General features: G+C 39.6%; 1 protein-coding gene and 1 non-coding gene across 2 annotated transcripts; one reads left to right on the top strand and one right to left on the bottom strand.

Annotated features, from left to right (window-relative positions):
- Positions 1-414: 414 nt before the first annotated feature.
- Positions 415-17,504, bottom strand: UBE2D1 (ubiquitin conjugating enzyme E2 D1). The gene is made up of 7 exons (XM_038743378.1): positions 17,484-17,504; positions 14,719-14,776; positions 14,618-14,649; positions 10,230-10,307; positions 9,593-9,698; positions 5,533-5,626; positions 415-460 (listed from the first exon to the last, which is right to left on the bottom strand). Exons 1-7 carry the CDS (start codon positions 17,502-17,504, stop codon positions 415-417), a joined length of 435 nt encoding a protein of 144 aa, XP_038599306.1.
- Positions 17,505-20,740: 3,236 nt separating this feature from the next.
- On the top strand, positions 20,741-20,878 carry LOC119925984. The gene has a single exon (XR_005449904.1). It is a non-coding gene; the product is annotated as a small nucleolar RNA SNORA7 (small nucleolar RNA).
- The last annotated feature ends 2,406 nt before the right edge of the window (positions 20,879-23,284 follow it).

The raw sequence follows: 23,284 nt of genomic DNA, 5'->3' as shown, positions 1-23,284 counted from the left end.
ACAAATTATACAGTAAGCTAACTAAGAAAGAAATCTGAACACAGATTTACCGATGACATTGTAGACGAAGAGTTTTTTTTTCACGTAAAAACATTCAGTTTCAGCAAAAAATAATTTGGCTGTTTTACAACTGCATTGTGGATGTTGAAGGCTGAAGACACTAGATGTCCAAATATCTTAAAAGCCATAGCAAAAGTCTTTCGCAAAGCATACAAAAGGATAAATACTCTCATCACAGTCTTGAAGATTATTTTTGGAATCCTGTTTTATCTTGTTCCAGAAACACACTTAATACGGGTAAAAATCAAAGAGTTTCATGATACAATGAAACAGTAAACGTGCTTGATTTACTTCTAATTTTGAAAAGACCTAGAATTTACAGTACTCTGGTATATATGAAAAACATCTTCATATTTACATTGCATATTTTTGAGTCCATTCTCTTGCATGTCTGTTGTATCTGAAGAAAAATAAAAGGGTTACAGTTAAAACAGATTTGTAACCCTTATAAATGTCTGTTTACCTCAAATTGATTTGATTATGTTGTTACCAAATTTCCCAGATTCATGAGAACTTTTATGGATTTTTTAATAAAATTGTTTTGATAGCTGAAAAAAGGCAGACATGCTGCAGCAAGGAAATAAAGTTGATATAAAAAATGTTCAGTCCTTAGAAAAATATTTTAATAGGATTACATTTATTTTTTTTAAATGCACACAGGTTACAAGTTGTTACAAATCTATTTTTAATTTTTATGCACCTCAGAATCGGAGCCTAGAGCTCAAAGTTCTAGGCTTGCATTTTGGTCTGCCATTATTATGCCTCAATTCCCTAGGTGGAAATTTGTAAAAATATAAGTTTGAGTGGCATTGACCTTACCCTGTTGCATGCTACCAATGGAATACTGAATTCTGCTGCCAAACCTTTTTTTTTAAATCAATCACCAGAATCATGAGGTTAAAAACAAATAAATGGTTGATGGGTTTTCATTGTATTTGTTTCTTTGGAATAGATTCAAAAAATTCACACATCCCATTTAACAAATTATCACATTTTCCAGAATTAAACCCTTTGTACATTCAATGGTAACCTAGTGGACATTAAAATTAACATTATTGGATATCAAACAAAAACAAAATGAAAACACACCTATATTTTGGAGAGGTGTATGTGTGCAAATACACACATATACCTATGTATACGTGTGTGTGTATGTGTGTGTTTGTGTATACATAGGTATATCTGAACTGACAATCATTATATATCCTTTTATATATATAATCATGTATATGATTATATATATAAAATATGTACATATATAAATATGTATATATACATAAATATATATATATATACATATGATTATATATAATTATTATATATACTTTTAGAGTGTGAGCCCACTATTGGGTAGGGACTGTCTCTATATGTTGCCAACTTGTACTTCCCAAGCGCTTAGTACAGTGCTCTGCACACAGTAAGCGCTCAATAAATATGATTTATGATATATCCAAAAAACTCTTTCCCCAAATTTAGATCTGCTTTTCTTTATCTGAGTAATTTTGAATGCCAATTTTATGATTTTTTTGTTTATGAACACAGTGGCTGGAATAGCTACTCCTAGCTGAACGTCACAATCAGAGGGGTCATCTTCTCATAATAATAATAATAATCGAAATTATTACTATTAAGTGCTTAGTATATGCCAAAGACTGTACAATTTAGACATTAAACTAAATTACAGATAGAGGAAGCTGCAGAAGTATATAGGTTTTGTGGGGCTAGGTATAGGGTGAATATCGAAGTATAGCACTCACATTTTTGCCTTACCTGATTTGGTCTGAACCAGAAGGTGCCACCCTGAATATAATGTAATATTTACATTCTATATTAGTCCTACATTAATATTTACACACAATTTAGAAAGGACTAATTATCTGAAGTTTGATTTTATATTGATGTTTCCCATCACATTTACTGTACGTAACTTAAAATCACCGTTACACTGTAATTATCAGTATACTGATTATGGAAACATGCTTACTTTGATTATGTTGCATACTTGACATAATTTTATTGCAATATGAACAACTGCACTGCTAAATAGGAAGTTATGTAAATTTGTTGCTCTTCACATTTGATTTTTTTCATATGGGCGATAGAATATTATCACAGACCTTTTAAAGAACTTATTGTAGCTCTTTCCATATAAATAAAAGGCTTTTTCTACTATTTGTCATGGCTATTTTAAAAATAAAATACCACTACACTGCATCACATGTGATCCTTCACATACAAATCCGCTAGACTTGTAAGCTCGTTATGGGCAGGAACGAGTTTACTAATTCTGTTATATTGTAATAATAATAATAATAATTGTAATTGTACTTTCCTATGCACTTAGTACAGTGCTCTGCATACAGTAAGTGCTAAATAAATACTATTGATTGACTGATTGGTATAAAGTGAAAATCATCCACTTTCACTTCAGTCTTAGAGATATAAAGTCTGTAGCCCTCCACTAGGGATAAAGAGAAAATTATTCAACAGGGAAACTAAGTTTATCATTGGAAGAATAATGAAGCCCAGCAATCAGCATATTCAGAGATGACATGGTTAGCAGTGAAAACCACTGATTCTATTTGCTTTTCGCAAGTTGAAACAGAAAGGGGTCTATATGGGAGTGCAGTTAGTTCAGTCCAAATCAATGGAATTTATTATTCGCTACCATTTTAGTGCAGTGTGGCTTAGTGGAAAGAGCACGGGCTTGGGAGCCAGAGGATGTGGGTTCTAATCCCGGCTCTGCCACTTGTCTGCTGTGTGACTTCGGGCAAGCCACTTAACTTCTCTGTGCCTCAGTTCCCTCATCTGTCAAATGGGGATTAAGACTGAGAACCCCACGTGGGATAACCTGATTACCTTGTATCTACCCCAGTGCTTAGAAAAGTGCCTGGCACATAGTAAGTGCTTAACAAATACTATTATTATTATTATTATCCTACCCCGACTGGATTACTGCATCAGCCTCCTTTCTGACCTCCCAACCTACTATCTCTCCCCACTCCAGTCCATACTTCAGTCCACTGCCCGGATCATCTTTCTACAGAATCATTCAGGGCATGTCACCCCTCTCCTCAAAAATCTCCAGTGGTTGCCTATCACCCTCCATATCAAACAAAAACTCCTCACTACAGAGAAGCAGCGTGGCTCAGTGGCAAGAGCACGGGCTTTGGTGTTAGAGGTCATGGGTTCAAATCCCGACACCGCCAATTGTCAGCTGGGTGACTTTGGGCAAGTCACTTAACTTCTCTAGGCCTCAGTTCCCTCACCTGTAAAATGGGGATTAAGACTGTGAGCCCCACGTGGGACAACCTGGTCACCCTGTATCCCCCCAGGGCTTAGAACAGTGCTTTGCACAGAGTAAGCACTTAACAAATACCATTATTATTATTATTATTGGCTTTAAAGCTCTCCATCACCTTGCCCCTTCTTTCCTCACCTCCCTTCTCTCCTTTTACATCCCAGCCCATACACTCCGCTCCTCCGGTGCTAACCTCCTCACTGTGTCTTGATCTCGCCTGTCTCACCGCCGACCCCTGGCCCACGTCCTACCTCTGGCCTGGAACACCCTCCCTCCTCAAATCTGCCAAACAATCACTCTTCCCGGCTTCAAAGCCCTGCTGAAGGCATTCCTCCTCCAAGAGGCCTTCCCAGACTAAGACCCCTTTTCCTCAGCTCCCCGTCCCTTCCACAGCACCTCGATTCACTCCCTTTGCTTCCCCCCAACCCCAAAGCACTTACGTATACATCTGTAATTCTACTTATTTACTTGTTTTGATGTCTGTCCCCCCCTCCCCCAAGAATGTAAGCCCATTGAGGGCAGGGATTGTCTCTCTTTTCCGTTTGATGTGTGTGGACAGGCAACCACTGGAGGTTCTTGGTGGACTGGGGAGATGTGAACTGAATACTTTTTTATTTAGAAAAATGATCTAGAAAGCAAAGTGTGGACGGGGTAACCAAAACTGAAACTAGAGTTTTGAATGCCCAAGACTTGATTTCAGAAACTAGAGGAGCAGTGTGGTTATGATCTAGGTTCTAATCCTGGCTCCACCACTTGTCTGCTGTGTGACCTTGGGCAAGTCACATAACTTGTCTGTGCCTCAGTTATGGGGACTTTGTCTGTGAGCCTCAAGTGGGACAGGAACTGTGCCCAACCTAATTATCTTGTATCTACCCCAGTGCTTTGTACGGTGCCTGGCAAATAGTAAGCATTAACAAATACCAGTTAAAAACAAAATGATTATGGATGGGATTTTCAAGTAAGATCAGCCCGTAAGCCTAACAGTATAGTTGCATTTAAGTGCCTGAAAATAGGTAAAATGCTCACTGTGCCCCGATCTTGTCTATCTCCCCGCCGAGCGCTTACACATAACATTCCTGTAACCTGGAACACCTCCCCCCTCCATATATGTCGGACCACCAATCTCCCCACCTTAAAAGCATTTTTTAAGGTCACATCTCCTCCAAGAGCCCTTTTCTCCCCACTCTCTCTCTCTCTCTCTTCTGCCTCATCTATGCACTTGGATCTATTACCTTTGGACATTTGATATTCACCCCACCCTCAACCCCCCGTCATTTATGCATACATAATTATATATTATTATAGTTCTATTATTATTGTAAATATAGATTATAAAACATTTATTTATGTTAATTCCGGTCTCCTGTTATGGGCAGGGAATGTGTCTACCAACTCTGTTGTATTGTACTCTCCCAAGCGCTTATTACAGTGCTCTGCACCCAGTAGGCACTCAATAATACCACTGATGATGATGATGATAAAAATCGGTGTGTTCCTTGATCAATCAATCAATCAATCGTATTTATTGAGCGCTTACTGTGTGCAAGGCACTGTACTAAGCACTTGGGAAGTACAAGTCGGCAACATATAGAGACAGTCCCTGCCCAACAGTGGGCTCACAGTCTAGAAGAGGGAGACAGAGAACAAAACCAAACATATTAACAAAATAAAATAAATAGAATAGATATGTACAAGTAAAACAGAGTAATAAATATGTACAAACATATATATATATATATATATATATATATATATATGTATATACAGGTGCTGTGGGGAAGGGAAGGAGGTAAGATGGGGGGATGGAGAGAGTGGGGAAGGGGGAGAGGAAGGAGGAGTATGTTAAATTATATAGTACCGTTGCTCCAAAGGTCTCTATGCACAGCACATGTAATCTCAAAAATGAAATAATATTGCACTACTCGAAAAGAGTAAGCCCAGAAGAGACTGAGGAAGGGAATATTTTTAGAAGAGATGAGAGGGGAATGAAAGAGTTATAAAGATTAGACAATGACAAATTCAAAACCAGAGTTAAATAATAAGAGATCCTAGTCCCTGCAGCAAAGAATAGTAAATTAAATTATACTTCAAAGTACACATTAAATATTTCCTTATATCTGATATCCTACAAACCCATTCATAAATTAATATCTGTGTACATACATGCTTACTTTTCCTTGTCTGATTTATAGATTTGTGCCATATCTGGAACTAAGGGATCATCTGGATTGGGATCACAAAGTAGGGAGCATATGGACAACAACACTAGATTTAAAAGAGAATTTATATTAGACGACTCTGTTGTGCTTACTAATACATAAAGCTAACTTACCTTTCAGGATGTAAAGCACACATATAATACATAAATGCTTTCAGAGAATGAGTGTGCCTATTTTTTCAACATTTCTAAAACTGCTTAAAAAATGTAGAGCTTATTCCAAAATACCCACTCTGGGGGAAGATAATGCAGCTATTCAAGACCACTTTGATAATGCAGTTATTCATAAGGACCTCAGAAATTCGGTGTTCAGGGTCATATTCAATTTAACAATATGCAACTTTATGTATACCAAGTTCACTATTTTATGACAAAAAACTGATTTCTAACCACTCTAATTCAAATAGTTCCAGTTTAGCTGTATAAAATATTTATCACTTGACTGTTCTCTATTTTACCTGAATGAATGCACGAACTAACTTGCAAAGGACAGCCATTTTATTATACTATGCAAATTAAAAAATCAGTGGAAAAAGGAAATTAATTTTCTGAATTTCTCTTACAACGTTAACACACCGAGTCCTATTACAGATGCTAGTTATCTTAATATGCAGCCGTTGGGCCAATAACAATAAAACTTTATTAGAGTTGTGTTTAAAAAATAGTTGGTAAGAACTATATTTTTGCTCACATGCCAGAGGGCATTATTCCCAATTTCAGGTGACTAATTTACACAGAACCACAGAGTTTAGGAGTCCAGCCACGAGGCATTGATTGATTGACGTAGCCCTGGAGCAGCGTGCAAATGGTTCACTTTCTACCCCACAGAGAAAATAATTGTCAGGGTCTGCCATACTCCTTATTAGCAGCATACTCTGAGGTATCTAGGCCTCTCTTACTCCAAAAGTTGGGTCAATCACTCAGTCGTATTTATTGCGTGCTTACTGTGTGCAGAACATTGTACTAAGCCCTTGGGAAAGTTGGTAGCTATGCCCCATGCACTTCTGAATTATTCCCTATCACTAAACAGGCCAGTCCAAACAAGAAGAGTGGAAGAGGCAAAGAAGTGGTGGCATAGTCAACAACCAAAACAAAAATATCAATATGTTACACAGCTGTAAAGCAACATTGGGGGAAAAAAAACCCAAAACAAAGGGGTAGAATGGCATCTCACTTTCAGGTTCCTGCCCCCGCCGATGGGGATATAGGAATAAAGGGCTATTGGCCTAGACATATGCCTAGGGTCTATCTTAATGTCTACACATGGTAAGCCGTCAATAAATACTACTGATTGATTGATTGCCACTGGGAAGGACTACTAGTAATTTGAAACGTATAGGTCAAACACTTAAAAAAAGCCATAAATTGTCCTAGTGGGTAAGGGTTGGAGAAACCTGTTTAGAAGACTGAATGTTTTAAGATTAAGGAAGGGTAAATAGTACACTATCATTTTTAAATCTGAAGGAAAAAGTTCCAAGAAGCTAACAATGCTAATTATTCTTTTTTTAAAATAGATGTCTGTGTCAGAAGACAAGAAAAGTGTTGCTTGGTTCCCTTATAAGCATTAGCACTTAAGCTATTTATGCAAAAATGAGATGCATGACACTACCTCGGAAGTAAAGAGGGTGTAAATTTGCCTAGACCTTTTGGCATAGAAGGCACTAATTACTCTGCAATAGCAACATTATGCTAAGAATTTTTCATAGGAGAGCAGCATGTGCGTGAGCATTTTAAATTAGAGAATTTGGCCATTCCATATTGTTTGGTCTACGTACTCAGTGACAACAGAGCAAAGAATAATTTGTGTTTGTGCATGTGCGTTTGAGAGGTGATTTCCTCAAGATACCTTTTGGTTTTGATTCTACGCCTGTGGATATTATTGTTAGAAAAAAATCACTTTATAAATGTTTCATCAGGAGGGAACATTTCATTTTTTAAAGTAACAGGAAAAGAGTGGGTGAGGGTTTCTTTAGTAAATTCTATGGGCTATCTATTATAAATTGTATCAGAGAATAATTTTTAAGGTAAAAGGGTCTCCAACCCAGGCAAAATCTAAGTAACATCTTTTGTCCAAATTAGGTATGATTTTTTTATTGTCTAGAGAGATAAAACAGGGTAAACTGTTTTAGAATTCTGTAATGATCTTCCTAATATCGCCCGAAATGTGTATTATATCCCTAGGCGTGTTAATTGCCAAGATGTGAAGTGGAATCCTTTATTGCATTTTTTGTGTGCATCGTTTAATACCTCAGTTCTTAATCAATGTGTGTTGATTAAACTAGCCCTGTTTAAGCTTTACTTCATGGATGTGAAACTAGAAGACTGAAGCTATAGCTTTCCCCAATTCTAACTCACTTCCTATAGCATTTTTCCATGACAGAGTTATTGAAATGTATTGCCATTAATTATTACAGTGCTCTGGTTTTGCTGCATATATACTCCGAGCAGTGTATCTGCATTTTGTGTTTTGGGCAAACCCTGGCCCACTCTACAAGCACCTTGGGCCAGAATGTGCCCAAAACAAATAATAATAATAATAATAATGGTATTTGTTGAGTGCTTACTATATGCTAAGCACTGGGGCACATACAAGGTAATCAGATTGTCCCACATAGGGCTCACAGTCTTCGTCCCCATTTTACAGAGGAGGTAACTAAGGCACAGAGAAGTTAAGTGGCTTGCCCAAGGTCGCCCAGCAGACAAGTGGCAGAGCCAGGATTAGAACCCATGTCCTCTGACTCCCAAGCCCGTGTTCTTTCCACTAAACCACACTGCTTCTCTGCACTCTACAAGCACCTGGGACAAGTCACTTAACTTCTCCGTGCCCCAGTTCCCTCTTGTTGGAATCCATGAGCTATAACTTGAAGAAGATCAGGGCATACATGAGAGGAGAAAGAAAAATGATAATTCTCACAAGATTCTCGGAAGAAAATAGGAGATGGCACACATAAGACTTTTAGACTGTGAGCCCACTGTTGGGTAAGGACTGTCTCTATATGTTGCCAATTTGTACTTCCCAAGCGCTTAGTACAGTGCTCTGCACACAGTAAGCACTCAATAAATACAATTGATGATAAGAAATGTAACTTTTGATAGGTAATCTGGAAGGCCACTATATAGGAGGCATATTCTCCACTAGATTCTCCTGTCTAGCAAGGCCAAGGCCATGGCCACTGTTACATTATGATGATGTGACATCGTTAGGCAGCCACGACTATGTACCCCATGATTTGGGGGAAACTGAAACCCAACAGACTAGGAAATCAAACCGAAACAATCAATGAAGGGAAGCTGAGCTCACAATTGTGACTCTTAAAACTGGAAAGTCCGTTGATGGACTTCTCTGCAGACTGAACGACTGTGGCCAGTGCCTGGGAGCCTGATTAACTTCCCCGTCCACCATTATCCAGAGTGAATAACAACAACAACAGTAATAAAATAATATTAATAATAATGATAATAATAAATGTAGCCTGTTAAATGCTTAGTATGTACCAAGCATTAGGGTTGATACAATACCATCAGCTCAGTTACAATCCCTGTCCCACATGGGGCTCTCGGTCTAAGGGGATACACTATTGGTAGTATCTCTGAAAGCTGGTTTGTTAAGGATTGGGGAGGGAATACCCTTTTAGACTGTGAGTCCACTATTGGGTAGGGACTGTCTCTATATGTTGCCAACTTGTACTTCCCAAGCGCTTAGTACAGTGCTCTGCACACAGTAAGTGCTCAATAAATACAATTGATGATGATGTTTGTGGGATGTTACCGTGGGGCTCCCTGGATCCTTTCTGGCCACGAGCTGTTAGTCTCTGTTAGCCCCTGTACTAAATCAATTTACCACACCAAAGTGTTCTGCCTCCTTTTGTTTAAGTGACCCAAGATCTCCCTCAACTTATTCAGAATAACTGTGGTCTTTGAGCATTTCAGCCATTTTGTGATTTTCAGAATGGGAATAACAAACCTCAAGTAGAGATAATTTTTCAGCATTATTAATATACACATGAAGTTACCTTTTGATACTGTCAGGGCTGGTGACCACTGTGACCTCAGGATATCAAGACAAATACTTCCGTTACTATTTATGTTTGGATGGTAGATTTTTGTTGTGAAAGCAACCTGCATATGAATGAACAAAAAACGATCATCCCAGTGCATCTTTTGGAGCAGTGATTTCAAAAATCAGCGAAGCAGGAATTATACAGAATTATTTTGCTCCAGAGAAACCTTTCTTTAAACACTCCAAGTTGAGTGCATTTCGGAGGAAGTTGCATAGAAACTTAGGACAACAGAATACTTTGTGGAAGACGTTAAAACTGAGGTCTCTTTAGCCCTTGGCCAAGAAAAGGCAGCAGTAGCAACAACCATACTAACATTTCTCATCTTGAATTAAAAAAGGTATCTGCTTGGGGAAATTTAACCTCTCATTTTACTTACTACTTGGCTATTGGGAACTGCCGTGAACCCCTGGAGCTCTGAAAATTGTTTCTATGATGAATAATTCTCTAAGAAAAAGATGTGAGATTATCAAGATGTCCCTGATTTGAAGATGGCAGTGATTTCTAGATCAATATCTGAAACTACTCATAGCAAGATATGGTACAATTCCTGATGTAGAGAATCAGAACAAAATTAAAAGCGTAAGTTTACCTTTGGTGGCTTGAAAGGATAGTCTGTTGGAAAGTGTACTGTGAAAAAGAATATTCCCCCTTGGTAGGCACTATCAGGCTGAAATGATAAGATGCTGATGTCAGTGTGTGCTTAGCCTCCTTTCCAAGCAGCTTTAAAATATTTTTCACCAAACTGTCAGTTTGTAACAGTCATTTTTTTTTTTTGCTATAAGAACCAAGTAATTTACCTTAAAAAGTGGTTTCTCTGTTCAGGTATGAAGGAGGATTTTCCAACCAACCACGATGGCATCATGAAGTTTAAAAAACAAAACAAATATATGACATTGTGTGACCTGCACAAACAAATCTGCAGATGGACACAGATTTGTTTAAGCCCAGCATACACAGAAAGTTGCTGTAAGAAAAGAGTAATTTTCTGCTGCAGTAATCAGTTGGAAAACAAGTTTGTGGCAAATCTTTCCTCTCTAAATCTATAAAATGAAAATTCTCAGGGGGCCCACAGGGATGGGCGTGTGGAGGGTGGGGCAATACTAAGAATGGAAAAAGAGTCCCTTTGAATTCCCTTTCATAGCGTGAACTGAAATCAACAGAATGAATAAAGGATCAAAAGGTTAGGTCATTATATGTAACCTTAGGTTGCAAAAAAAGTTTTTATGAAAATTACTGTTTTCAAAAAAGCCCAAAGTGCCCCATCAATTTATTTACGGTATATTCCTTTCCATCTGAAGATGACACTTCCTTGGTTTCATAAAACTGTGGGTAGGTGGGCTCAGAGAGCCACACATTCAAGGGCTAATAAAACATGCAAAAATTTAAATTCATTTTCAATTACATTTAGAACCAATTTCCAGGGTGGGATTTAACATCTGACAGTGTTCCCTAAACATGTGTAATTGTTGTTGTTGCTATTTTTTGCAGGGAAAGAGAGGGATAGGATTTAACTGTAAAGCTCCCCTACACCTCTTAATCTTCCCAGATCCAAACACCTTACTACACAAGATAATGTGTAAAATTTCACATGGTGTGTCAAACATCATCATGCACAGATCATGGAGTGTTATTAAAGAAGTTAAAATTAAGCCCTATTGTAATATTGTTGTAGCATGGATGTTGTTGGTTACCAAACTACTGTGCATCCGTTAGATATTTCTAACGAGCACCCATCCTGTTGGAGAAACAGTAGAGAAGCTGGAGAAAGTCCCCTGGCCTCAACTTCAGACTCCATCCTTTCACTTCTTATTTCACTTTTCCTAGTCACTTCTTTAATTCACCCTCACCACCCCTCATAATTTGATGAAATCTTCTACTGTCTTTTAAAAGTAAAGGATGATGGGGAAGACTGTTGCTTCTACATCCTCAAGTTACCATGTGCAAACTGGGAGCATTGAAATTCATGCTTAGACTATAGTCAATCTTCCAGATGGTAAAGTAATTTGAAACTGGAAATGAATGACACAAAGTCAAGTACCTGAGGAGCAGCGTAGCCTACTGGAAAGGGGACGGGTCGGGAGACAGAGGACCTGGGTTTTTTATGGCATTTATTAAGCGCTTATTATGTGCAAAGCACTGTTCTAAGTGCTGGGGAGGTTACAAGGTGATCAGGTTATTTCACAGGGGGCTCACAATCTTAATCCCCATTTTACAGATGAGGTAACAGGCACAGAGAAGTCACACAGCTGACAAGTGGCGGAGCCAGGATTTGAACCCATGACCTCTGACTCCAAAGCCTGTGCTCTTTCCACTGAGCCACGGCTGCTTCTCTGGCTCTAATCCAGGTTCTAATCCTGGCTCCGACACTTGTCTGCTGTGTGACCCTGGGTAAGTCACTTAACTTCTCTGTGCCTTAGTTAGCTCAACTGCAAAATGGGCATTGAGACTGTAAGCCCCATGTGGGACATGGACTGTGTCCAACCCGATTATCTTATATAATAATAATAATATTTATGGTATTTGTTAAGCGCTTATGATGTGCAAAGCACTGTCTACCCCAGGGCCTAGTACAGTGCCTGGCATCATCAATCGTATTTATTGAGCGCTTACTATGTGCAGAGCACTGTACTAAGGGCTTAGTAAGTGCTTAACAAATACTATAAAAAAAGTTTTAGTGATGTCTATTTTCATGTTTGAATAATCAATACATGCCACACATACTGTACATTGGTATGTATGCTCTACTAAAATTGGAAAAAGAATCCTAATTGTATTGTAATTGCATATAAGTGGTATATAAATTGTATATAAGTATGTAGTTATACATACTTACATACATACATACATACTCCCCCTTTTAGACTGTGAGCCCACTGTTGGGTAGGGACTGTCTCTATGTGTTGCCAATTTGTACTTCCCAAGCGCTTAGTACAGTGCTCTGCACATAGTAAGCGCTCAATAAATACGATTGATTGATTGATTGATTGATGTAGTTGGTAATTATTGGTGGGGCTCAGAATTTCAGCATTTGGAATATTTTTACGAAGAACAATAAAAGTCTAAGTGAAGTTGGTGATCTCCTTCTTGAATACATTTTATTGCATAAACACTACATCCCTTTAACTTATTTTTGACCCAGGACTGGATCTTGCATAACTACGTCACATTTTGAGCATGAAATAGAAGCTTGAGCAGCACACGATAGCTTCTGGATCTTTTGTGGGAGGCAGTGGTACTTTCTGCTAAAATCGCTGGACGGAGAAAAATCTGAGTGGGAGACAACCAATCCAAGTTTATCTCCCTTGGCCAAAAAAGTTTGCCATAGTGCACAGGTGTCTAAACCCACAGTAGATGCTTTTGGGGCAAGGTGAAAAATGGCAGCATGGCCCAGTGGAAAGACCATGGGCATCCAACTCGGAGGACCTGGGTTCTAATCCCGGCTCTGCCACGTGTCTGCTGTGTGGCCTTGGACAAGTCACGTCACTGCTTTGCACCTCAGCTAATCCTGTTGTATTGTACTCTCCCAAGCCTTTAATGCAGTACTCTGCACATAGTAAGTGCTCAATAAAGCAGCGTGGCTCAGTGGAAAGAGCCCCAGGCTTTGGAGTCAGAGGTCATGGGTTCGAATCCCAGCTCTGCCAATTGCCAGCTGTGTGACTTTGGGCAGGTCACTTCACTTCTCTAGGCCTCAGTTTCCTCATCTGTAAAAAAGGGGATGAAGCCTGTGAGCCCCCCGTGGGACAACCTGATCACCTTGTAACCTCCCCAGTGCTTAGAACAGTGCTTTGCACATAGTAAGCGCTTAATAAATGCCATTATTATTATTATTATTATTATTATTATTATTATTATTATTATCCCAACTCCCCCACATTGCTGTGTGAACTTGGGCAAGTCACTTAACTTCTCTGAGCCTCAGTTGCCTCATCTGTAAAACGGGGATTAAGACTGTGAGCCCCCACGTGGGACATGATCACCTTGTATCCCCCCAGCGCTTAGAACAGTGCTTTGCACATTGTAAGCAAATGCCATTATTATTATTATTATTGTCATAAATACCTCTGATTGATTGATTTGTAAAATGGGGACTAAATCCTACTCCCTCCTATTTAGACTGCGAGATCCATGTGGGACAGGGGCTGTGTCCAAACTGATTACCTTGACTTGGAGGTTGGGGTAGACTCTTTAACAAACATGTTCCTTCCATTTAGCTCTTCCAAGTTGAGGGGTTTGATCTCCTTGACCTTCCTTTGGCTGCTCTTTACTGAATGCCTTTTGTGTGCTTAACCCTTTCTCCCATTCTCGGAAGTTCATATAAAAAAATCGAGCTTGAAAGTAAGTCTGAAGGGATGAGTGCAAGCCAAAGGGTAGTTCTGGGTAACGATCAACGGACTGTAACATAAAAATGAAAAGCATCAGAAATGTAGGCCAGGAAGTACTGCACTGCATAATGGGGGATATTCATGGAGTAAGTAGAATCCCATTAATAAATCAGTTTTGAATGACTCATTTTTAAATATTAGGACTGCTGGAACCAAGTTGATAATGCCTAGTTCTCGTTAACTGACATTTTATTTAAAACATAGGCTACAGGCTAAGCTTGGTGGTTGGTTGCTAAATGGTTATTACCTAAAGATCACCTAAAAGAATAGCAAATCATAGCAAGGATGTCGGATTGTTTTCTACTAAGCGCCTTCTGGGCAGGGTACAGGTCTAACTGTGTTGTACTCGCCTAAGCGCTTCGTATAGCGCTCTGCACACAGCGCTCAGTAAAATCCACTGACTGACTGACTGATTGACTCAGATCCAAGGTGGGGAAGGGAATATCCCAAATATCTTTGGACAACTGTCTTCCTATTTAAATTAGAACCCATGAAAATGGACTCAAACCATAGCTTCACTACTCGGCCTTGAGAAACACGAACATGAAGATGGGTCCACAGGCTAAATTTAACTTCTTAAAGATCATATACTTACCGGTCCCATAATAGTTGCTTGCCAGTGGAACACTGAAATAGACAAAAGATAGTTGTAGTCATCAAGTCTTCATCCTTTACCTATTTACAGAAGTGAAATACTAGCAACAGAGGCAGCTGAGCAGTGTGCAGGTGGATCTCGTTGTAGATCACTTAATTCCTACAGAAAAGCAAAAATATTTTAATATTTTCTTCTTAAACTACTCCTTCGACCTTGGCATTTCTTTATTCTTTAAAGAAGTGCTGTCTACTTCTTGGTGCCATCCCTTAGATATAGTGAACCCAAGGACAGATTGAAGATACGTTTTGGTATACAACAAAGACAATACAGTTCTCTAAATTTGGTACGTTAAATAAAACCTACTGTTTTAAAGTGGGGCTCTCTTAGACTGGAAGCCAACTGGACAGGAACTTTACCTGATTTGACCACAGTGCTATCAGACAGTGCCTGGCACATAGTAAGTGATTAATAAATATCATAATAATAATAATGGCATTTGTTAAGCACTTACTATGTGCAAAGCACTGTTCTAAGTGCTCGGGGGATACAAGGTGATCAGGTTGTCCCACGTGGGGCTCTCAGTCTTAACCCCCATTTTACAGATGAGGTAACTGAGGCTCAGAAAAGTTAAGTGATTTGCTCAAGGTCACACAGCAGACATGTGGCGGAGCCGGGATTAGAACCCATGACCTCTGACTCCCAAGCCCGGGCTCTTTCCACTGAGCCACACTGCTTCTCTAAACTATCTGAACTACCACCATGGTAAAACACGAGAACTGTGAATTGGGAACAGGACAGATTGCAGAATCCCCACTCTTGGAAACTTAGAATTAAGTACCTGTACTGGTTAACCTGATTACCTGCCAGGAGATTGGCTTGTTATGGAGAACCCTTTTGATTCTAGGATTCGATAATTCATAATCTCCCCAATGTCTGTATATTCCTCAAAAATGAAACCTCATTTCTTGAGAATAATCCTACATTACAAACCATATGTTTCATGCTGGGTTGATCTAAAAAGGATTCTTAAAATCAAAGCTAAGAAAGAAAAAAAACACTCAAGACTATTTTGGATGACTCCTGCAATGTCATGAAATAAAGAGAACATGGTATTTGCTAAAAGATTTCAAATGAAGTTGGGTAAATCCTGTGATGTGACTTGCTAAGAAAATTATAGTTGCTACATGTTAAGGGTTGCTGCTAGGCAAATTTTAAATCAGCATAACAGCAGGACTTTTTTCGGGGGAAACATGGAAATGCAGAGTCATTTATGCATAATACATTCTCTGGATTCAATTTTTCAGCAAAAGCAAAATACTACATCATAATGGTTTGGTTTGTTTTACAGGTTTCCACAATTTTACTATCAGTCTTAAAATTCATTAGAGTGACTATACTCTGTGTTAGGAAAACACTCCCTCACTGTTCCTTCTTCCATACTTTATTCCTCAAATATAGGCCAACCCTCACCACTTCTTTCAGGCAAGGAGTTAAAACCCAGTTCATCCAAGGTTGTACAAGTCCAGAGCAGAACCTGGAATATATTAACTCCTGAGATGTATGCCAACTTATCCCATTATTCAACAGGAGGTCGGATCCTTTCTTACAGCCACACTTTTTCACGTCTCCAAACCACTGCCACCCATGAGGCCCAGGACTCACCTGTGGCTCTCTAACAGCCAAGTTGAGCTATACTAGAGAACAGGTTGCTGTCCACATATTAAAATCTGTCACAGGATTTTAAAACTAAAAGTTAAAAAACAACACTTAGCCACATTAGTTTCTACTTAAGTAATTTACCCAAGTAAATTAACTAAGTACTTCTGAATTCAGCACCAAAGTAATTTATCCTAAACACTGGGGAGGGATGAAGGCATTACAATCAAGCCATGTTTGGTTTTTTTTTGGTGGGGGGGAGTCTTCTTCTAAAAGAGCTTCCTTATCTCATAAGTCCATAACCTTGGCATCATCCTTGACACATCTCCCTCATTCAAACCTACATATTTGATCTGACACCAAATCCTGTCCGTTTAAACCTTCACAAGATCCCTAAAATCCATCCCTTCCTCTTCATCCAAACTGCTACTAGGTTGATCCACGTACTAACCCTCTCCCACCTTGATTACTGCATCAGCCTCCTTGCTGACCTCCCTGCCTTCTGTCTCTCCCTACTCCAGTCCATACTTCACTCTGCTGCTCAGATCATTTTTCTACAAACTGTTCAGTTGATGTTTCCCCACTCCCCAAGAACCGCCAATGGTTGCCCATCCATCTCCACATCAAACAGAAACTGCTTACTGTAGGCTTTAAAGCACTGTCACCTTGCCCCCTCCTGCCATACTTCTCTAATTTCCTGCTACAAGCCAGCCTGCACACTTTGCTCTTCTAATGCCAAACTACTCACTGTCTCTCGACCTTGTCTCTCTCTGCCAATCCCTTGCCCACATCCTGTCTCTTACCTGGTCTTCCCTCCCTCTTCATATCCGCCCGTCACTCTCCTCACCGTCAAAGCCTTATTAAAAGCGCATCTCCTCCAAGGGGCCTTCCCTATCTAAGCCCTCATTTCCTCTCCTCCCATTCCCTTCTGCATCACCCTTGCACTGGGTTTTATCCTTTATTCACCCCACCCTCTACCCCGCAACGTTTATATACATATATTTTGAAGTATATATTATAAATTGTTTATATTAATGCCCGTCTCCCCCTCTAGACTGTAAGCTCATTGTGGGCAGGAAACATGTTGCAAATTCTGTTGTAGTGTACTCTCCCAAGCACATAGTACAGTGTTCTGGAGTAAACTGATGGATTGACTTATTGACCTCTAACCTGCTGTTCTGTGACCAGAGGCTGATTCCATTCTCCTTACTAGCCACTCAGCAATACACATCGCTGCAGAGAAGGAAGGACAAAATGTGGATAGTTCGGTGCAAGCCATCACTACTTCAAAATAAAGTCGGGCACATGGGCTACTGGTGGTAAGATATACCTTTCTCCTTTTAACCACTGTTAGCTAAGCAATGCTCAAGCAAAAGGGGAGGGGCCAGGAAAAGTGCATTACTATATTTTATTGGACAAAGCGCAAAAGAGATTATCTTTCCAAGGCACTCCAGTCATGGATCCAATGTCACCATCGGGTGCAACATCTTTGACAACTATTACTAACAGCCCAGTTGTAAGTATGCATAGTGATCCACATCTATAGAGTTGATTTTGACGACCATAACTAGATTTGGGGATATCATCCCAAGTCACGTAAAAACTTCAGCGGCAGTTTAAGCATTATATAGGTTGGCATACACAGAATTGAAAAATGACTTCCACATTAAGCCATAACATGGGCTCACCAGGCTAATCTAATATATTTCAGTTCACAGTATCCAGTGAAGTCACAAAAACTATGTGAAAGGAAATCTTCCCTTCCCAGCTCCCAGGGCACTTCCATTCTTAATCTGAGTCCCCTATTCTCCATCCAGTGGAGTCAAAGCTAAAGTTTTAAAAGATCTTATGGGTAACATTATCATTCCTAACTGGAAAAACAGCTCAGACAGAATTCTCTAATGGCTATTTTCTAATTGTTCCTAACATTTCTTAAGCACTTACGGAGTGCAGAGCACCCTTCGAGGCTCTGGGGTCAATATACAAAAATCCACTCAGACCCTAACCCCTTGTCCACAGAAGGCTCAGAATCCTTGTAGAAGGACAGACACATGGAACAATATGGACATCCTATAACCTACACTGTAAACAATACAGCAATATAAAAAATACATTCAGTTTCACCATAATGCGTTTTTCACTTCATGTTTTGACTAGAAAGTCGGGGAATTAAGGAATGTTACTGTATGCTTGTTGTGGGCAGGGAATGTGTCTACCAACTCTGTTATGTTGCATTCTCCCAAGCCTTTAGTACAGTACTTTGCACACACTAAGCGCTCAGAAAATACAATTGAATGTTCTTCCATAAACATGACTCTATTCGGATATAAAGTGTTGCACTGTTGAATAAAACAGTTTGTGTGCAAGCACACAACATTGGAATAGGTGACTACTTAGTTTAAGTTTTCCTTACTGTGAAGTTTTGCAAGACTATCTTCGCATTATAAGAGAACTTGTACCAGTAGTAAAATGAGCAGGTTCAACAGTACTCTAAAACTGTAAACTTGTTGTGGGCAGGGATTAAATCCTCTGGGGATTAAATTCTAAACTTGTTGTGGGCAAGGATTAAATGCTCTGGGCATTAAATTCTACTCCCTCCTTCTTAGTAAACTGTGAGCCCCATGTGGGATAGGGATTGTGTCAACCTGATTATTTTGTATCTACCCCTGTGCTTAATACAATCAATCAATCGTATTTATTGAGCGTTTACTGTGTGCAGAGCACTGTACTAAGTGCTTGGGAAGTACAAGTTGGCAACATATAGAGACAGTCCCTACCCAACAGTGGGCTCACAGTCTAAAAGTGCTTGGTACACAGAAAGCACTTAACAACTACCATTTTTTAAAAACAGAGTCTACCAACTCTGTTGTATTGTACTCTCCCAAATGCTTAATACAGTGCTCTGTTCAATAAATACCACTGATTGATTGATTTAGTAAGATACCTCATCTCTCCAGGCAGTCACCGGTTACAAACTGCAGCAAGGGAGTTTGCTAATTTTCACTACCATTGGAAGCTTTTCATTTTATTAAAACAACTTATTTATATTAGTGAACTATGCAAACTTGCTTTGGAGCTGCGGGGCAAAACTCAGGATTTTAGCGACTTTGCAAATAGCTGCAGTACCTGTACCCTCAAGACACGGCTAGGGAAAAATAGTTATGCTCCTTAAAGGTCATTTTTTTAAAGAAGCTCATTAAAACTCAGTCACTCTGGAGAGACATGAAGTTAATTTTACAGAAATTCAGCCTAAGCACAGAAAAATGAACTAGCAATAAACCAGTTTAAAATATACTGCAAGCGCAAACGTTCCTAAATTGAAAAAAAGAATGAGCAAAATTGAAATAAAATGTTATATACGAGGCTAAGTTTTAAAGCGACATGAATCAAGAAAAAGGGTAATGTTTCTAACATTTCACTTCCTTCTCTTACCCACCAATGGATGACAAATTTTGGCATTTATATAAGGCCATTTTCTGGTCAAAGGCTCTTACTGGGGTGGATTTTTTTTAAAGCACCCGTTTTTTCTTTTACTCATAAATATAGCTCCTAGATTGGCTCACAAAGGTCTATCACAAAGAACCAAACAACATCCAAGTTATGACATTGGTGTAGAAACACATTTTTGGATATTTAATGCCTTTTGTAATGGGCAGGAAGCATGTCTGCTAATTCTGCTATATTGTACTCACCCAAGCAGTTAGTACAGTACTCTGCACATAGTAAGTGCTCAGTAAAATACCATTGATTGATTTTTTTTAATGCCTTTCTCCCCTGCTAGATTGTTAGCTCCTTTTGAGGGCAGAAACCTTATCTATTATTTCTATTGTACTCTCCCAAGAACTAAGAACAACGCTCTGCACACAGTGGGTGCTCCATACATACTTCTGACGGATTACATCACTTTAAATGTGGACTTCGAATGCAGCAATTAGTAAATGTGTCTCTTCTATTCATGACATTAGTGCTTTGGCTTACCATATGAGTCAAGAATCTAAATTTTGTGAGCCATAGAACCCATGACATACAGAGGAATAAATAAAACAAATTAGAGGGGAAAGGATAACCAGAGGTTTGTATTATTTTAATTACTTGGGAGAAAAGTAATCAAAATTCCCTTCCAAGTATTAGTAAGAAACAGCTGTGCACCAGGTTTAAATGCCTTAAATGGCTTCTTTTCAACAAAGTGATGTTTCCAGGAATAAAAATAAAACAAAAGCCTGATCACAAAATCAGGCAGTAATTAGATGGGAGTTTTCCAATGGTATCGCACGAAAGTAGTCAACATTTTTATGACTCTACCTCACACGTTTTTCTGGGATGAAATTTAACATTTCAAGTGATTATCCAAATCCTGAATATTTTATAACCAAATTAACTCAGATGATTATCCAGGAGTTATGAATGAGAATAAGGAAGGGATATAGGCCCAAATAATTATCATTTTATTTAAGTGCTTTACTACATCCCCTCTCAGGGTCACACCTGGAGAGTTTCCAGTACTCGACCAGTCACGACTACAGGAGGGAGAGTCAAGCAGAGGCATATCCATTCCATTCCTAGCTTGGGCAGTAGCTAGTGAGTGGAAGGCAATCTGCTACAAGTCAAAACTCATCTGTGCTGGGCAGCAGCGGCATATGGGAGAGAGTCGAGGGCAGAGATTCATTTACTGCGTGGATGGAGGCAGTGGTAAACCACTGCCATATTTTTACCAAGAAAACTCTATGGATACACAATCAGAATGATTGCAGGTGGAAATGGGGCGTTCTGGGAGAGATGCGTCTATGGCGTCGCTATGGGTCGGACACGACTCGACAGCATAAGACAACAACAACTTTACTACATGCCAAGCACTGTGTTAAGCACTGGGGTGGATACAAGATAAGCAGATCCATCACTGACCCAATCCCAGAGCTTCCTAAACAACCGCAGCAGCTGTAGTAGTATTAGTGGTAATAGTAGTAGTAGTAGACTCTTGAGGGCAAGGATCCCATCTATTAACTCAACTGCATTGTCCCAAATGCATAGTACAGCTCTTGGCACAGAGGGAGCCTTTAATAAATACTATTGATTGATTGGTAGTAGTAGTAATGGTATTTATTGAGGACCTAATGCAAGCAGTGCATTGCTCTAAGCTCTTGGGTAGTACCAGTAAAAGCACAAGGTTTCAATTTTATCTTTGAAGTATGTGGTAAGGTCATTAGGGGGGCAGAAATGGGGGACAGGAAGGAAAGGAATTAAAATTCTGAAACAGCTGTCGTGGGCAATGGGCATAAGAGTCAATGAGGATGGAGAAATCTTGTTTCCAGGCATCATCATCATCATCAATCGTATTTATTGAGCGCTTACTATGTGCAGAGCACTGTACTAAGCGCTTGGGAAGTACAAATTGGCAACGTATAGAGACAGTCCCTACCCAACAGTGGGCTCACAGTCTAAAAGGGGAAGACAGAGAACAAAACCAAACATACTAACAAAATAAAATAAATAGAATAGATACGTACAAGTAAAATAAATAAATAAATAAATAGAGTAATAAATATGTACAAACATATATACATATATACAGGTGCTATGGGGAAGGGAAGGAGGTAAGAAGGGGGGGATGGAGAGGGGGACAGGCAGAGAGGAGGGAAGTATGTTCTTTGCTCACAAGGAGCTTAGTCCAATAGGGGAAACAGGAAAATATCAACTAGGCATATAAATGTAAAGAAGACCTGACTATGGCCATAAATGAATACATATAGGAGTGCAAGAGAAGACTGAAGAAATGGTAAGAATCAGGGTACTGATTATCAGGGAAGGCTTGTTGTAGGAAGTGGATTTTAGGAGGGCTGAGGTTTGGTGGACTTGGGGTGGAGGGGGGAAACAGTGCCAGGACTTGGAGACAAGGTGAGCAAAGGGTCGGCTTTGGGCAAGACTAGTACCAGGAGGTGGGCTTGGGAAGAGCAAAGAGTTGGTACATTCTAGAATCCAGAAAAGGTGACATTTCTCACTGCCCTAATTTGTCTGCATTTTGGTAGAGATTCTCCTTAAACATAATAATAATAATAATAACAATATTAATAATAAAAATAATAATAATAATGGTGTTTGTTAAGCTCTTACTATGTGCCAGGCAGTGTATTAAGCCCTGGGGTGGATACAAGCAAATTGGATTGGACACAGTCCCTGTCCCGCCAGGGCTCACGTCTGAATCCCCATTTTACAGATGAGGTAACAGGCACAGATAAGTACCTTGCCCATGGCTACACAGCAGACAAGTGACAGAGTCAGAATTAGAACCTGTGACTCTCTGACACCCGGGCCCGTGCTCTATCCATGACAATCAATCAATCAATCAATCAATGATATTTATTGAGTGCTTGCTATGTGCAGAGTACTGTACTAAACCTCAAGGAAAGTACCATACAACTGAGTTGGTAGGCTTACAGGTTACAGAAGCAGCATGGCTCAGTGGAAATCAATCAATCAATCAATCAATCATATTTATTGAGCACTTACTGTGTGCAGAGCACTGTACTAAGCGCTTGGGAAGTACAAGTTGGCAACATATAGAGACAGTCCTTACCAACAATGGGCTCACAGTCTAAAAGGGGGTCACAGTCTAAAAGGGGAAAGAGGCTTAGGAGCCAGAGGTCATGGATTCCAATCCCGACTCTGCCACTTGTCAGCTGTGTGACTTTGGGCAAGTCACTTAACTTCTCTGGGCCTCAGTACCGTCATCTGTAAAATAGGGATTAAGACTGTGAGCCCCATGTGGGACAACCTGATCACCTTGTATCCCCCCAGCACTTAAAACAGTGCTTCGCACATAGTAAGCGCTTAACTAATGCCTTCATCATTATTAGTATATTACAGGGGTAGACACATTAAAATAAATTACAGTAGGGAAATAAAGTATAAGGTTTTGTACGTAAGTGCTGTGGGGCTGGGCTAAGTATCAGAGTGTTTAAGGGGTAGACAGCAAAGTGCATAGCTGATGCAGAGGGGAGGGAGGAAAGGGGAAAT

This window comes from Tachyglossus aculeatus, chromosome 3 (genome assembly GCF_015852505.1).
Source record: "Tachyglossus aculeatus isolate mTacAcu1 chromosome 3, mTacAcu1.pri, whole genome shotgun sequence".
NCBI lineage: Eukaryota > Metazoa > Chordata > Mammalia > Monotremata > Tachyglossidae > Tachyglossus > Tachyglossus aculeatus.
Note: the sequence above shows the minus strand (reverse complement) of the source record. Positions and strands in the feature narration are given on the sequence as shown.

Excerpts from the sequence above, each read along its gene's own strand:
- UBE2D1 (XM_038743378.1), bottom strand. The coding sequence starts at position 17,504 with ATGTGTATTGCTGAGTGGCTA. Across the intron at positions 14,650-14,718 it reads CTCAGCTGCCTCTGTTGCTA|TGTTCCACTGGCAAGCAACT; the intron begins GTATTTCACTTC and ends TGTCTATTTCAG. Across the intron at positions 9,699-10,229 it reads ATCCTTTCAAGCCACCAAAG|GTTGCTTTCACAACAAAAAT; the intron begins GTAAACTTACGC and ends ATTCATATGCAG.